The sequence below is a fragment of the Nycticebus coucang genome, chromosome X (genome assembly GCF_027406575.1).
Source record: "Nycticebus coucang isolate mNycCou1 chromosome X, mNycCou1.pri, whole genome shotgun sequence".
NCBI classification, from domain to species: domain Eukaryota; kingdom Metazoa; phylum Chordata; class Mammalia; order Primates; family Lorisidae; genus Nycticebus; species Nycticebus coucang.
Window position 1 is genome coordinate 125,877,414 of NC_069804.1, and position 15,247 is coordinate 125,892,660.

The 15,247-nt window shown below is 37.8% G+C and overlaps 1 protein-coding gene across 1 annotated transcript; it reads right to left on the reverse strand.

The window, feature by feature from the left end:
* Positions 1 to 2,525: 2,525 nt before the first annotated feature.
* LOC128577813 (E3 ubiquitin-protein ligase NRDP1-like) lies at positions 2,526 to 3,479 on the reverse strand. Its single transcript, XM_053580157.1, has one exon. It carries the CDS (start codon positions 3,477 to 3,479, stop codon positions 2,526 to 2,528), a length of 954 nt encoding a protein of 317 aa, XP_053436132.1.
* Between the last annotated feature and the right edge of the window lie 11,768 nt (positions 3,480 to 15,247).

The window sequence follows — 15,247 nt, forward strand, 5'->3', positions numbered from 1 at the left end:
TAGGGTTGGCATGTGTCCAAATAGTATGAATAGGTTCATAAGGAGCATTTTTTATAAGCAGGGATTTATTTTAAGAGTTGATGTGAGCTGACCTAGACAATTTCAGCATTAAGCAAATGACAGATTGCTTTTGTGAATATTGGTAGTGTCCTAGACTTACAGCCAAGTTAGGCCTTTATATCTCCTTCCCTAAAAAATTTTCCAGAAGCACCAGACTTTCCGGACTTTGCCCTAGGCTTTCTAACTTATACCTTATGTGAAAGACTCACTGAAAGACAAATAAAATGATGTGCTGAACACAGGATTCAAGAATAATGGGGCTGCAGACCTCAAGCACTGCCCGAAGAATCTTAAGCTGTCTTGTCAGATTTTTATACTTTGTTCATGCAAGGGCAATGGGACTTGTACAAATCTGCATAATCAGTTGCCTATTTTCAACATGGTTCATTGTACCAGTGGTAAAATATCTCTAATATACCTTATATTTAATTAATAAATCTTTTCCTGTAGATTTTAATTTTGGGTATTTGAGATGTCAACTAATCACTCGCATTGTTGCCTTCTAATTAGGGTACCTCTAAGAGATAGAGATTTGCACATTCACATATTACATTGCTTATGCTAATATATGTAATGCAAATTAGAATGCAAAGTATACAAGAAGAGTGTCATTTTGTTATTATATGGAAATGTACAGTGCTCTCTACTATTATTAAGATTGCACATGATTTTTTCTTTTATGATATAATGGCATTTAAAAATTTTTTTATTAGTAAATCATAGCTGTGTACATTAATGCAATCATGGGGCACCATACACTGGTTTTATAAACCATTTGACATATTTTCATCGCACTGCTTAACATAGCCTTCCTGGCATTTTCTTAGTTATTGTGTTAAGACAGTTATATTCTACATTTACTAAGTTTCACATGTACCCTTGTAAGATGCACCCTAGGTGTAATCCCATCAATCACCCTTCTTCTGTCCATCCTGCTCCCTCCCTCTCTTCCCTCTCCCTCTTCCCCATATTTTTAGGTTATAACTGGGTTATAGCTTTCATGTGAAAGCCATAAATTCGTTTCATAGTAGGGCTGAGTACATTGGATACTTTTTCTTCCATTCTTGAGATACAAAAAGGGAACACTTCTACACTGCTGGTGGGAATGCAAATTAATACATTCCTTTGGAAAGATGTTTGGAGAACACTTAGAGATCTAAAAATAGATCTGCCATTCAATCCTATAATTCCTCTACTAGGTATATATCCAGAAGACCAAAAATCACATTATAATGAAGATAGTTGTACCAGAATGTTTATTGCAGCCCAATTCATAATTGCTAAGTCATGGAAAAAGCCCAAGTGCCCATCGATCCACGAATGGATTAATAAATCATGGTATATGTACACCATGGAATATTATGGAGCACGTGGTTTTTTTTCAAAAAAAAGTTACTTTAAAGAATACTTGAGACATTTTAAGACACAGACATCATATTATGTTTTTTAATTTATTTTATTTGTTTTCAGTTTTGTTGATTTTTTTTCTTTTCCTTTTTCAACAAAATGAATAAATTGCCAACAGTGTGGGTGGGCTAGAAAGTAGGGTAGCTATAACCAAGCCATTCTTTAAAGAGAGAGAGAGAGAAGGTGGGGCTTGTGAAATATAAACAAATAATGGCCAAGGGAAACTATCAAAATAACCAACTACATTCACAGGGCTAGTGAAGGGTCTGCTGTGGAAATATGATGGCTTGTACCATAAGAGGCAGGACCTACACCATTTCAGCAAAAGCCAGACAGCAGCTTCTTGCTGAATGCAGAAAACCAGAGAAACTAATTCTTAATCCCGACCCTGGCATTCCCTAATTATGAAAAGTGTAGGAAAGAAGAAATCTGGAAATTTTTAGCATCCCAACCTGTAGACCCCAAGGCCTGGTGGGAGCCTGCACCTTTAAGGTGGGCTTAACAAGAATACTGCTTGGCACAGAAATCCAGTCTGCTCTTAAGGGCTGTCAATGATGGCCAGTCACAGGCCTCACTATTCCCAGGGTGTTGGCTCAGCCCTTACTTTTCTTTGAGATGTATGCTCCCCAGAGATGCCCTCTAAATGCTGCTTGGAGTCCACAGGCCTGCCTATTCTGGTCCTTGGTTTTGGAGGAGAGGGACTGATTAGATTCCTCACTTTCTCTTAATCCTCCTGGGAAAACCAATCTCTTTGTGCTTTCTGAAAATATGTAGAACAAGAGATCCTAGGCAGGACAATGGATACAAGTGGAAATTTCCCAACCACAGAATTTACAAACATTTTAGGGGAAGAAATATGGCAAAGGGAGAAAATCTAGGTTTCCCACCTGAAAGGCTGGAGAAAATACTCCAGGTCCCTTCAGGGCCAGAAGAACGGGAGATGTATGGCTCAAATATAAGCTATAGTATTAAGGATAGTGGGGAGGACTCAGGATTTAGCTGCTGGAGCAATGGGATTTTCCTGCTTCCATCTCTTCCTGATAGTCTCTGGAGTTCTCCTATATCTCCTCCACACCATGAGAAAATGTCATGACAAGTCCTGGTTCTTGCACCATGTCTTCTCCCATATGCTGGTTTTCACAGGCCATCACGACAACAGCCTGCATGCCAGGGATGCACTTGGCCATGTAGTTCTCATAGTAGTGCCTATTCGTCTGTCTTGTCTCTAGCGTGGCCAGACCAGGGGGCCAGTTACTCTCATGAGCATTTTCAATCAGCTGGTTGACAATAGAGGCGGGACAGCCACTCTCCACCAGGGAGTGCTTGATCACAGTCTGGAGCACAGAGTTTGGGGTTGAGATCATCCCTCCCCAGCAGGTCACTCTTGCTGGCTTAAGAGAACTCACCCACTCTAGGACCTCGTTGTAGTCAGTTGTCTCCTCCGGGTTCTGAAGGTTGGGGTTGACGCTGTGAATCCCAAGCATGTATGCCTTTAGCAGCTGGATGTCTTGATTCTGCTCCTCCAGCTGGTGTTTCTGTTCCACTGACATCATCTCCAGCTCAGCAATGCGTGTCTGCTGCCGCTGTATCACTGAGATCATGTGCTTAACGCAATTGTGCTTTGGCAGCTGATCTTGGGGCATCTTCAGGCCGCAGCCCTGTTCACAGGTCACAGGCCGCTTCGGGTTGTGCTCACAGTCTCTGAGGTGGGACATGAGGTCATCAAGCTGAAGAACGGCACAGCAGCCAAACACAGCGTTGTCACAGGCAATCTGCAACTTCGACAACATGTTCCGCATGATACGAGGTGCCGGGCACAGGTGGACAATCGTCAAAACGCTATGGTCCACGGGACATATCTGTTTTTCAGAGAGCCACTGGGTGATACAGGAGCTACAGAAAGCATGTTCACAGTGGGGTGCCTGTACTGGCTCCTCCAAGACGCCATTGCAAATAGGGCAGATAAGGTCTTCATCAACCTCCCCCTGGAAACGGGTTACATCATACCCCATGTCTCCTCACCGAAACCCAGGTCCTTCCAAGTGTTGGGGGGACGTTTCTGTTCACAAGACTCCAATCCCCTAATGCCTCCACTCAGTACCACTCAGGAGATGCGCCAAGTCACCCATCTTGTTGGCTACCGTCCGGTGGAGTCTGCCTTCTCTGCCGGTGGAGATGGATATGACGTCACAATCAGGAGCCCTCATTTGATAAGTGGAAGATGGCGCAGGCGCAGTGCATACCACCCAAGGCAGCCCGGATTCTCTGTACTCTGTACTGGTTGGAGCTGAAGCTGCATTGGCCCCGCGACATCCTGGGCTTTGGGTCTCAGCCTTTTCTGGGACCGGAAGGAGGGGGAAGAAGGTCACAGACATCATTTTAATAAGCATTTCTTGATCATATACTATGTATCAAATATTGTGCTAGGTCCTGAGGTGGTAAACACTAGACATGACTTAAGTTCTTACAGCCTAATAAGGAAACAGGTGTTAAATAAATAGAAAAAACACAGTGTGATTGATTCCACATCTTGAGAATTGCTGAATACTCATATTGTTTCCTCCCATGTTTCAATTTTAATTTTTGCTGGAAATGCCCCACTTACACAGCGTGGCCACAGAGCCGTTTCCAGTTTCAGGGTTCTCAAGCTTACCTCAAGCAGCTTCAGTGAATCCGATAGGTCGGCGGAGACGGCAGTCCCCCAGCTTGGCGTCAGGGAAATCTTCCTGCTCTTCCATCCTCCTCGCCAAATAACCATGGTACAATAACCATGGCGCATCTCCTAAGAGGTACAGGGTGGAGGCATCAGGGGATTGGAGTCTTGTGAACAGAAACCTCCCCCCAACATTTGGAAGGACCTGGGTGTCGGTGATGAGACATGGGGTCTGATGTAACCCATTTCCAGGGGGATGTTGACCAGGACCTTATCTGCCTTATTTGCAGCTGCATCTTGGAGGAACCAATACAATCTGATACTGTTTGGCATACTGACTTAATTTCCTTTAGATACATACCCAGCGGCGGGATCGCTGGATGACATGGTAGTTCTATTTTTAATTTTTTGAGGAACTACCGTACTGTTTTCCATAATGGCTGTACTACTTTACATTCCCACAAGTAGTCTTGCAAGGGTTCTTTTCTCCACATCCTCACCAATACTTACTTACCTTTTGATTCTTTGATAGTAGCCATTTTAACAAGAGTGAGGAATGTTGCATAGTGGCTTTGATTTATTTGCATTTCCTTGATATTCAGTGATGTTGAGCATTTTTTTCACGTCTCTATTGTTCATTTTTATATTTTCTTTTAAGAAATGCTTATTCAGATCTTTTGTCCATTTTTTAATCAGGTTATTTGTTTTGTTTATTGCTGAGTTGAGTTCCTCATATATTTTGGATACTAACCCCTTAACAGATGTATAGTTTGCAAATATATTCTCCCATTCTGTGGGTTGTCGTTTTGCTCTGTTGAGTGTTGTGCAGAAACATTTTAGTTTGATGCAATCGCATTTGTCTATATTTGCTTCTGTTGCCTGTGCTTTTGAGGTTTTATTTAAAAAATCCTTGTCTAGACCAATGTCATGGGGTTTCTTCCCTATATTTTCTTCTAATAGTTTCAGGTCTTACATCTAAATTTTTAATCTATTTTGAGTTAATTTTTACATATGGTAAAAGATAAGGGTCTAATTTCATTCTTCCTTATGTGGATACTCATTTTTCCTAGTACCATTTATTGAAGCATCTTTCCTTTCTCTAATGTGTGTTCTTAGCAACTTGGAAAATAAAATTGACTGTGAGTTTGTGGATTTATTTTTTAGCTCTCTACTGTTCAATTGGTCATATGTATTTTTATTTTTTTTTTGCAGTACATTACTGGTTTTGTTACTATAGGTCTGTAGTAAGTTTTGAAGTCAGGTAGTGTGATACCACCTGGTTTGTTCTTTTTGCTCAAGCTTACTTTGTTTATCAGGGTCTTTAATGGTTCCATATGATATTTTGGATTGTTTTTTTCTGTTTCTGTAAAGCATACCATTAGTATTTTGATTGGGGTTGTCCTGAATCTGTAGTTTACTTTGGGTGGTAATATTTCAATAATATTAATTCTTTCAATCTATGAATATCTGATATAGTTCTGTTTTCTGTGTTTTCTTCACTTTCATTCATCAACATTTTATAGTTTTCATTTTTGAGATTTTTCACCTCCTTGGTTAAATTTATTCCTAGGGTTGTTGGTGGCTTTTTTTTTTTTTTGTTAGCTTTGTACATGAGATTTTTTAAAATGTCTTCCTCAGATAACTCTCTATTGGTATATAGTAGTGATTTTCAACCAGTGTGCCATGAGAGGATCTTAGGTATGCTCTAAAAATTCTTTAAATCCATTAAAATTATTTTTGAAAGAAGTTCAAAGCATAGTAAGTATATTTTTTATTTGCTCCTTTTTTTGATCAATGTAATTTAAGTGTGCTGTGGAAGCTTAACACTTGTGTTTCAAGTGTGCCTGAGATAAAAAATGTTGAAAATCACTGGTGTATAGAAATGCTACAGATATTTGTATGTTGATTTTGTATCCTCCAACTTTGTCATATTCCTTTTTAGTTCCAATAGTCTTTTTGTAAAGTCTTGGGGGGAGTTATATGTGTGTGTGTGTGTGTGTGTATACACATATATATATGTTCGTGTCATTTGCAGACAAGGGCAATTTGACTTACTCCTTTCCGATTTGGACAACCTTTTTTTTTTTTCTTGCCTGATTGCTTTGACTAGGACTTCCAGTACTATGTTGAATAAAAGTAGTGAAAGTAAAAAAGAAAAAGAAAAAAATAAAAAAGTGAAAGTGGGTATTCTTATATTGTTCCAGAGGCTTTTATCTTTATCCATTTAGTATAATGCTAGCTGTGTATTTGTTATACGTGGACTTTATTAAGTTGAGCTATGGTCCTTCTAAACCTAGTTTGTTATTATCAAGAAGTGTTAAATTTTGTCAAATGCTTTTTTCTGCTAAGTATCTATCAATGGACAGATGGATAAAATAAAGGTAGTATGTGTATACAATGGAATCCTATTCGGTTATAAAAAAGAAGGAAATTCTGTCGTTTGTGGCAACATGAGTGAACCTGGAGGACAATCTATTAAGCAAAATGAGCCAGATACAGAAAGAAAAATGTTGCATGAACTCACTCCTGTGGAATGTAAGAAGTTGTTCTCATAGAAGTAGAAAGGAAGATAGTAGGTTATCAGAAGCTGTAGAGGGTGGGGAAGAGATGGGATGGGGAGAGATTTGTCAGTGGATATAAAGCTATAGTTAATTTCTGGTGTTCTATTGTGCTCTAGATGACCATAGCTAACAATAACATGCATTTCAAAATAGAAGAGATATGGTTGAATATTCTCATCACAAAGAAATGATAAATGTTTAAGGTGATAGATATGCTAATTACCCTGATTTATTTGATCATTACACTATATATATGTATGTGTGTATGCACACACACATACACACAGGTTGAGGATCCATATTCCAGAATGCTTGCGACTAGAAGTGTTTCAGAATTTGGACTTTTGAAGATTTTATAATGTTTGCATTATACTTACTAGTTAAGCATCTTGAATCTGAAAGCCTGAGAGGCTCCAATGAACATTTCCTCTGAGCATCATGTCAGTGCTCAAAAAGTTTCAGATTTTGGGGCATTTCAGATTGTCATATTTGGGACATTCAATCTGGCTGAAAACATAATGTTGTCCCCTCAATATATATACCATTGTTATGTATGAATCATAAATTCAAAAAACACAGTATGCTATTTGAAATGAAAAATGAAATAAAATGTTATGAGATTCTTCAAAATATTATAAGAAATTGTTTAGAAAATGACATTGTTTAGAAAAAAGCCTATTAAAAAGGTAGAAATAATTTATATTATGAATTAGAATTGCAAATATTGAGTTTTCATAGTTAATTTCTTTCCCTTTTAATATTTTTATATTAAAGATGAAGATAAAGAGCAGAAACACTTCTGAGAAAATAACTTTATGTACCATTGAATGGTTTGGCTGATTGAAACTATAAAGCAGTTTAACAACTGAATGTCACAGGAATTAAAGGCACTTCTATTGAGTCAATAAGTCAATACTTTACTTCTGTTCCCCTGAGGAAACCAGCTTGCTACATGTACAATTCAAGATACAATAACATTTTTCAGTAGCTAGTGAGGAAAATAACTCTAACTAAGAGAAAAATTTTTGGTTTTAAATTATTTTTTCTGACTTTCACTGTAGTGCACTGTAAACCTAAGCAAGAAACATCAATAGACTTCAATTATACTATAGAGAATAATCTTAAAGGCAATTTCTGCTTGGATGAAATAAATTCTGGTTGTGCTGAGACCTCATTCCATTGTTCATTTAATTTTTATATTAATTGGTTTGAATTTCCTCTCGCCATTATTTGACACATTATAAATTTGATGCTGTTCATTGCAGTCTTAAAGATTTGTTAATATTGATATGCATTTACATAGTTTTTATATTATATGCTTTATTAAATATACACACATAATTTGAACTTCTTTTACATTTAGTCATTGAAATACAACATAGGATATATGGAGTTTACTAATCAACAGAAAGTTGTTAGATAATGTTTATTCATTTTACTTCTCCATAAGATCTTGAATAAATGAATAATGCAATTCTCAATAAAATAAGCTATATTCAAGTTACTCTTAAGGTCTTCAATTTAATTACAGAATGCTTTTTCATGCCCTTTGATTTATTTGATCTTCCAAGATTCTAGCAAACAATATTACAGCAATTAAAGAAAACATAGCAATTGCATTGTGATTGATTGTGAACCCCTTCTTCCATTTTTCCTATTAACCAACATTTTAAACTCTCATTAGAAAAAAATACATTGAAAATTATGATAGAAATTGAAATATTTAAGATATCAACTCAGACATAAATGGGCACAGACACATAAACAACAAATGTACACATACACGCATGCAAGACACACACACTCAAGCACATTGTTGTTTGGTATCTTCCCCTGATATCTAAGATGACACCATTGCAATATTGACATTAAAAATCTCATTGTCTTTATGTTTTGATAGATTTGATCATGGAGCAAATTCAGTGGCTCAAAGGCCTCAATAAGCCCGTTGTCTCTTTGATTCTTTTGTTTATTTAACAATTTTTTTAAGGTCTCCATCTTTTTTAATGGCTGAATAGTATTCCATGCTATACATAAACCATAGCTTGTTAATCCATTCCTGGGTTGGTGGGCATTAAGGCTGCGTCTACATTCTGGCATGGTAAATTGAGCTGCGATAAACAGTCTAGTGCAAGTGTCCTTATGATAAAGGGATTTTTTTTTCCTTCTGGGTAGATACCCAGTAATGGGATTGCAGGACCAAATGGGAGGTCTAGATTGAGTTCTTTGTACTTCCTTCCAAAAAGGTTGTATGAGTTTGCAGTCCCACCAGCAGTGTAAAAGTGTTCCCTTCTCTCCACATCCATGCCAGCATCTGCAGTTTTGAGATATTATGATGTGGACGATTCTCACTGGGGTTACATTAACAATTTTTATTGAGTGCCAACCATGTGCCAGGCATTATTCTAGGTCCTGGAATTAAAACAGTTACAACAAAATAGCCACAGCTTCTTCCCTCATGGAGTTTATATTCTAATGTAGTTTTTAGTCACACACACAGGATGAGGATAGATACATAGATAAATTAAGTATATGTATGCATTTTTGTTTTAGCAGTATGACAATTATGTAACAAGTAGACAGATGGCTACGTAGATGTAGCTATAGATGTAGGTAGGGTGATAACACAAAGATCTTGATTGGCATTTGTTCTATTGCCTGACGTTTCCCCTGTTACACTGAATTGATGACAAAATTATTGAGCTGAAAGCAAAAACTGCTAACTACTCTCATATTCTAAAGAAAAGAATCCTTTTAGCCACCAATTTAGGGCTATACTATTTCCTATAGGCCTTTCTAAGAAACTGTTATTCTTCCAACCCTACCCGAGATAATTAGATATGGAAAAATTTGGGTGTGCTGCCCATGCTCAGTGGTTAGGGCAATGGCCACATACACAGGACTGGTGGGTTCAAACCCAGCCTGGGCCTGCTAAACAGCAATGATGACAACAACAACAAAGACAAAAATAGCCAGGTGTTGTGGCGGGTGCCTATAGTCCCAGCTACTTTGGGAGGCTGAGGAAAGAGAATTGCTCAAGCCCAAGAGTTAGAGGTTGCTGTGAGCTGTGACATCACAGTACTCTACTGAGAGTGACATAGTGACACTTTGTCTCAAAAAAAAAAGAAAGCAAGAAAAAGAAAAAAGAAAAAATGGGGGTGGTAGTTTCACAGGGTTTTAGTAAGAGAAGAGTCTTTTCCTCAGTCTTCTCTCTCTATGCCAAGTAAAGGGGAGTTCTAGAAAGATCATCTGAAGACTGGACATCACTTTTAAGAAGGAAACACTACATCACTCACCGTGGCATATGTGCTTGCCAAGATAAGAGCAGCAGGCCTACCTTATGTTCTTGTGAGCAAAAGGTAAGAACATTGGTTTCTTGACATCCCTTTATAGTTGTTTCTTGAAGTTTAGGAGCCCACAGGAGCATAGAGATCATGTTTCCATTTCTGGTTTAGATAGTTCTGAAGGTAGGAGACCTTCTAAGTAAGCCCATGCTGGGAGGGTGTGAAAAGAGCAAGTGGCACCCTCTATTTCAGTTTCCTCAGGCTTACAGAAGCAAGGAAGTGAGGCTCTCAATAATTGCCACAGAATCTTAAAAAAACATATGGAACTTTCCCTGGTTGCAAAGCCAACAACATCCCAGTCTGGCCAAAGCTGCTGGATCCCATCATCCCATGCACTTCTTTGTTCCCTGCCCCCAATTCCCCTCAATAAAATGATTTGAATCCCCTCAACACAAAACATATAGAGATTACAGGTGATACAAGGGGTTCCCAGGGCAAAGTAACCGGAAGTCCCATTCAGATAATGAGTGGGGGATTGAAGGTAAGGTTAAAGTGAGATCTGGCTGTCTTTTTCTACAGGTGGCTTTCAGACACAGAGGATGCAGGATGAAGCATAAAAACTGCTTACATGGTATCATTCCAGGTGCACTTGAAAGAATCTCTCATCTCTTCAAAAAAATCATTCTTCTCACTTGTGTTTTGTTTTCCTCTTCAAATTCCTCTTTCTGTTCAGTCAATAGATATTTACTGAATGCTGACGATGTTCTGGGCAGTGTTCTAGGTGCTAGGACTATGACAGTGAACAGGCACACACAGGGAGAGGAAGAATATAATTTGAATCCACTATCAGAAGCTCAGCTCCCGTAGCTCATGGTTAGGGCACCAGCCACACACACTGAGGCTGGCAGGCTTGAACCAGGCCTGGGCCTGCTAAACAATGATAACTACAATCAAAAAATAGCTGGGCATTGTGGCAGGTGCCTGTAGTCCCAGCTACTTGAGAGGCTGAGGCAAAAGAATCACATAAGCCCAAGAGTTTGGGGTTGCTGTGAGCTGTGATATCATAGCACTCTACCGATGTCAACATAGTGAGTCTCTGTCTCAAAACAAAAAAGAAAACAGAATCCACTATCAGAGTCAAAGCTATTGGCATAAGGATTAGTGGCTGTTCTGATCACAGTGTCTGGCACAAAGTGGGAGACTAAAGTATGTTATATTGAATGGATAAATAACGTTAAGTTAGATGACTTCTAGAATCATTTACTGTTTGTGTAAATTGTGTTTTCTTTCTTGTCTCCAACTGTCTGAAGCTGTGTACCCTATTTGAACATAATTTTAATAATAACCAAGTATATTCTAGATAATGTTAAGGTTTTTATATACGTGTAATATTCATTTAATATTTATTGCAGCACTTTGAGGAAGATTTTATTACCCCATTTTACAGATGAATGTACTGAAGCTCATAAGGTTAAATGTTCTACGATGTTAGCCAAAATAGTATTTGAAGGTCAGGTTTTGGGGGGTTTGGGGTTTAGGTTTTTTTGTGTGTGTGTGCTCCAAAGCCCATTCTCTTTTTGTTAGATCACATTATTTCCCTAATACTATTATACTGTATACTACAGAATGCTAGAGCATCATATAATTAACCTTTGTAGTGAAAACTTACATTTGTGTTAATATATCATTTTATGGTTTTCAAAATATTTTACATTGTCTATGTATGGATGTATATGTCTATCTATCTATGTACACTGTATATATCACACACACATAAGCTATGTATATTCTTAGTTATACATCATATAGGCAGGGAAGATGCTCTGTTCACTGTTGTATGCATCAAGAAACTGAAATTTCCAAAAATTAAATGATATAACTAATAAGTGGCAATATTGAGATTGGGACTCATGTCTTCCAATGCCTATTACTGTACTTGTTTCAGTATTCCACAGTGTTTCAGTGGTCCTTAGAAGATACTTTTTCCTTCCCAATCTTCTTCAAATTCTAGTTTGAAACTTAACTCTTCTAGGTACCTCCTGGTAATACCACTTAGCTCAAATCACACGTATGTTCTCTGTTTATTTACTGTACTTCCGTATTTCACGTGATAATCATAGGTAACATTTGCTAGGTCTACTATACACCAGATATTGTTCTAGGCACTGTGCATGAACTGACTCATTTGGCACTCACAGCACCTTCTTGAGGTTGATTCCATTGCAATTCCCATTTTGTAGGTGAGGACCCTTCAATATAAGGAAGTTATGTAATTTGTCCAGTCTTTGAGAGCTACTAGTCAGTAAAGAGACTGGATTATGAATGCAGACAATCTGGCTCCGAAGGACCTGTAGTCCCACCTATTTCATTCTATACTCCTGTGAATTATTTTACTTTGCTTTTGACTAAATATTGTTTTGTAAGTGTTGTTCAGTGTTTTTTTTTTTCATGTCTCATTCTTAATAGAGAGGCTGAAACTTAAATCTTTTTGTACTGCTTATATAAAAAGGGTTTATTTTAGTACAGTGTTCTGTATAGAAAGGGACTTTAGCAAATAATTTGAAAGAGAATAATAGCTCCTTGAGAACAGAGACAACAATTTGGTAATTGTAGCCAGAGAAGATTAAAGATCTGAATGAACTTTCTTGTCCTTTTTCTTTTACTTTCAACCACTCATGAAAGGGAATATTTGACATTAACGTGAAAAAAAAATCATACTTTTTTAATACCATATATTAAATTTGTTTTTCCTGACTTATATCAAAATTATTTTCCAGGAATGGGAATGGTTTTGAGCTGATGAACCATAACCTTTCTATCCATCGCCCCTGTTCATTAAAACTCTGATTTGGCCAGTTAGTTTCAGAGGTGAAGGTGGCATTCTGTGATAGGGGCTAGAAACAAACAAATGAATTCACAGAAGAGTTAAGCCTAAATGTTCTTTTTCCCTTCCAGCCTTTCCCCATGCTACACGTCTTACTCCATGTTACATGCACATGATTTCCAGAGCTGTATCTCATAAGCAAATAGTTAATGCTGCCATTTGCCTGATTTAAAACATTCAGTGTTTTCCCTATGGCTGTGACAGTGTTTTTTCAAATGTGGCATAAATCGGAAGAATCTAGAAAGCTTGAAGAAAATGTAATTTCCAAGGCCAGGGAACTTACGTATTTAACAAGCTCCATGAAGAATATTGATACTCATTTAAGGCTAAAAAACATTGGCCTTCTGGGATTAAGTACAGGCTGGACATGGAGACACACCATCCCTTTGTCCTGTTCTGGCATTTCCAGTCTTATCTTCCGTTGACTCTGTGTTAAAATCACCTTTATAGTCTCAAAAGAACTCATACTAGCTTTGCACAGACAAGGCATTCAGTATGGTTTATAAATTGACCTTGTTATTTCAGTGTTCTAGTTCACTAAGCTAAGTAGCCACCAAGGTGTTATAGGAAATTATATTTGTCTGTGTTCTTTGCTTACTCTGCTACTTCTTTCTTCCTCATCAAACTTGATGCTGCTGAAAATTTCATTTTTCAAAGTGACATTCAGTTTTTACTTAGTCATTGAGCTTCAAAGAATGGTCACAGCAGAGTGGCAATGTAGAAGGCAGAAATATTCCTCATGTTGAAAACAGCCACCCACAAGGTATAGCAAAAGTCATAATTCAGTCACTCCCCCAATCATTCTATATTAATGATTACAGTTTCAGGGTTCCAAATACTGATTCTCTGCCATTTCAAAAAGCTTTCAGTTTATGCACATTTCCAGTTTCATCCTAGATTCAAAGAAAAAGAAGTAGCTCCAGCTATTTCTTTCTCTTCAGTCCAGAAGAATGCCAATGGCCCTAGCCCACACAAAGTGGTTCCATTATTCTTATTTGCCTTTCAGTCTGTTGAGGTCTGTTGCCCCTTATGCCCTTGAAAACAATTCCATCATCTATAAGATCATTTAGTTCTATCCTGTTCCCTGTGTGCTGCAAAAGTTCACTGTGATAGAAATGGAAATTTTGTCCACATGAAAAAATAGTCCACTGTTTAATGATTTGATGGATCAAACTCACATTATGAAAAAGAGTAGTTAGCTAAACCAAAGAATGTGCTTGTGTATGTGTGCACGCACCTGTACCCATTCAGGGAACAGAGGTTGCTGAAATCCACTCTGCCCTCCACAAATACTTTGGTGTAGTGGTGGATAATGCCGAGAGGTAGGGATATTCAAAAGGGTACATTTGATCACCAAACCTTGTGCCTACGGAACCATCTATTTTTCCTGATTTAACTGTTTATAGAGTGTGGCTTGTTATGATTTTCACAGAAACCCACATAGACTAGTAGTGTCTGTAAGTACACGTTCATACGTAGGCTCATTTGCATGTGTGTGTGCATGCGTGTGAAAAAGAGAGAGAGGGAGAGACAAATGAGAGAGAGAAAAATAAAGGAAAGCAGGGAGGGCGGAAGTGGGGAGACTGTAAGAGCACAAAGTGTAAACTGGGAGAATTGGCATGTTCAATAGACAAATAGTCTTCTATTGTGGTAAGAACAAAAGTGAAGATCATTGTCCTTCATGGTATCAAGTATCTATGCAAATATCCCCTTCCCACCTAAGCATAATGAAAACTTTGCTTCCATTTCCTTTCATCTTTTAATATGGATGAAGGAGAACTGAGATAGAAGTTGGGAGAATTGAGTTTTAGCCTAATCCAGTTCCAACACTTAGCTGTGTGATCTTGAGTGACTGCTATAACCTCAATAGTGTCAATATTGTCATCTATACACATTGATTCCTCAGGGCCCATTTTGCTATCCCTATATAACGCCACCTGTGCATATATAAATGTGTACATTTATTTACCTTTTTTCTCAAAGAAAGAGAACGAGGAGCTAGTTAATACTTCCGCAATTTTCACTTTTTATTCTCAGCCTCCTGCAGCACCCCTCAATAAAACTTGCAACTTTTCCTCTCCAGACTGTCTTTAAAAATCAAAAGCTACAATTTATTTTTTTTTAAAATAAGCTCTTTCTTGCTTTTCACTACAGGGAAATGGATGTGAGTTGATTAAAGATAACAAATACTGAGAAGGTTATAAAACTTCTGTAAGTATCATAAATTGCCAGTTGAGACTTAGAAAAGTCAGAGAGATTTATCTGCCTTTTCTTCCTTCAGATCAACAAATATTTACTGAGTGACTACAAAGTGGCAAACACTTTTCTAAGCACTGGGATCATGGCAGAAAAGAAATTAAACAAAAATTATTGCCATTATGTCTCTCGCATTCTTTTG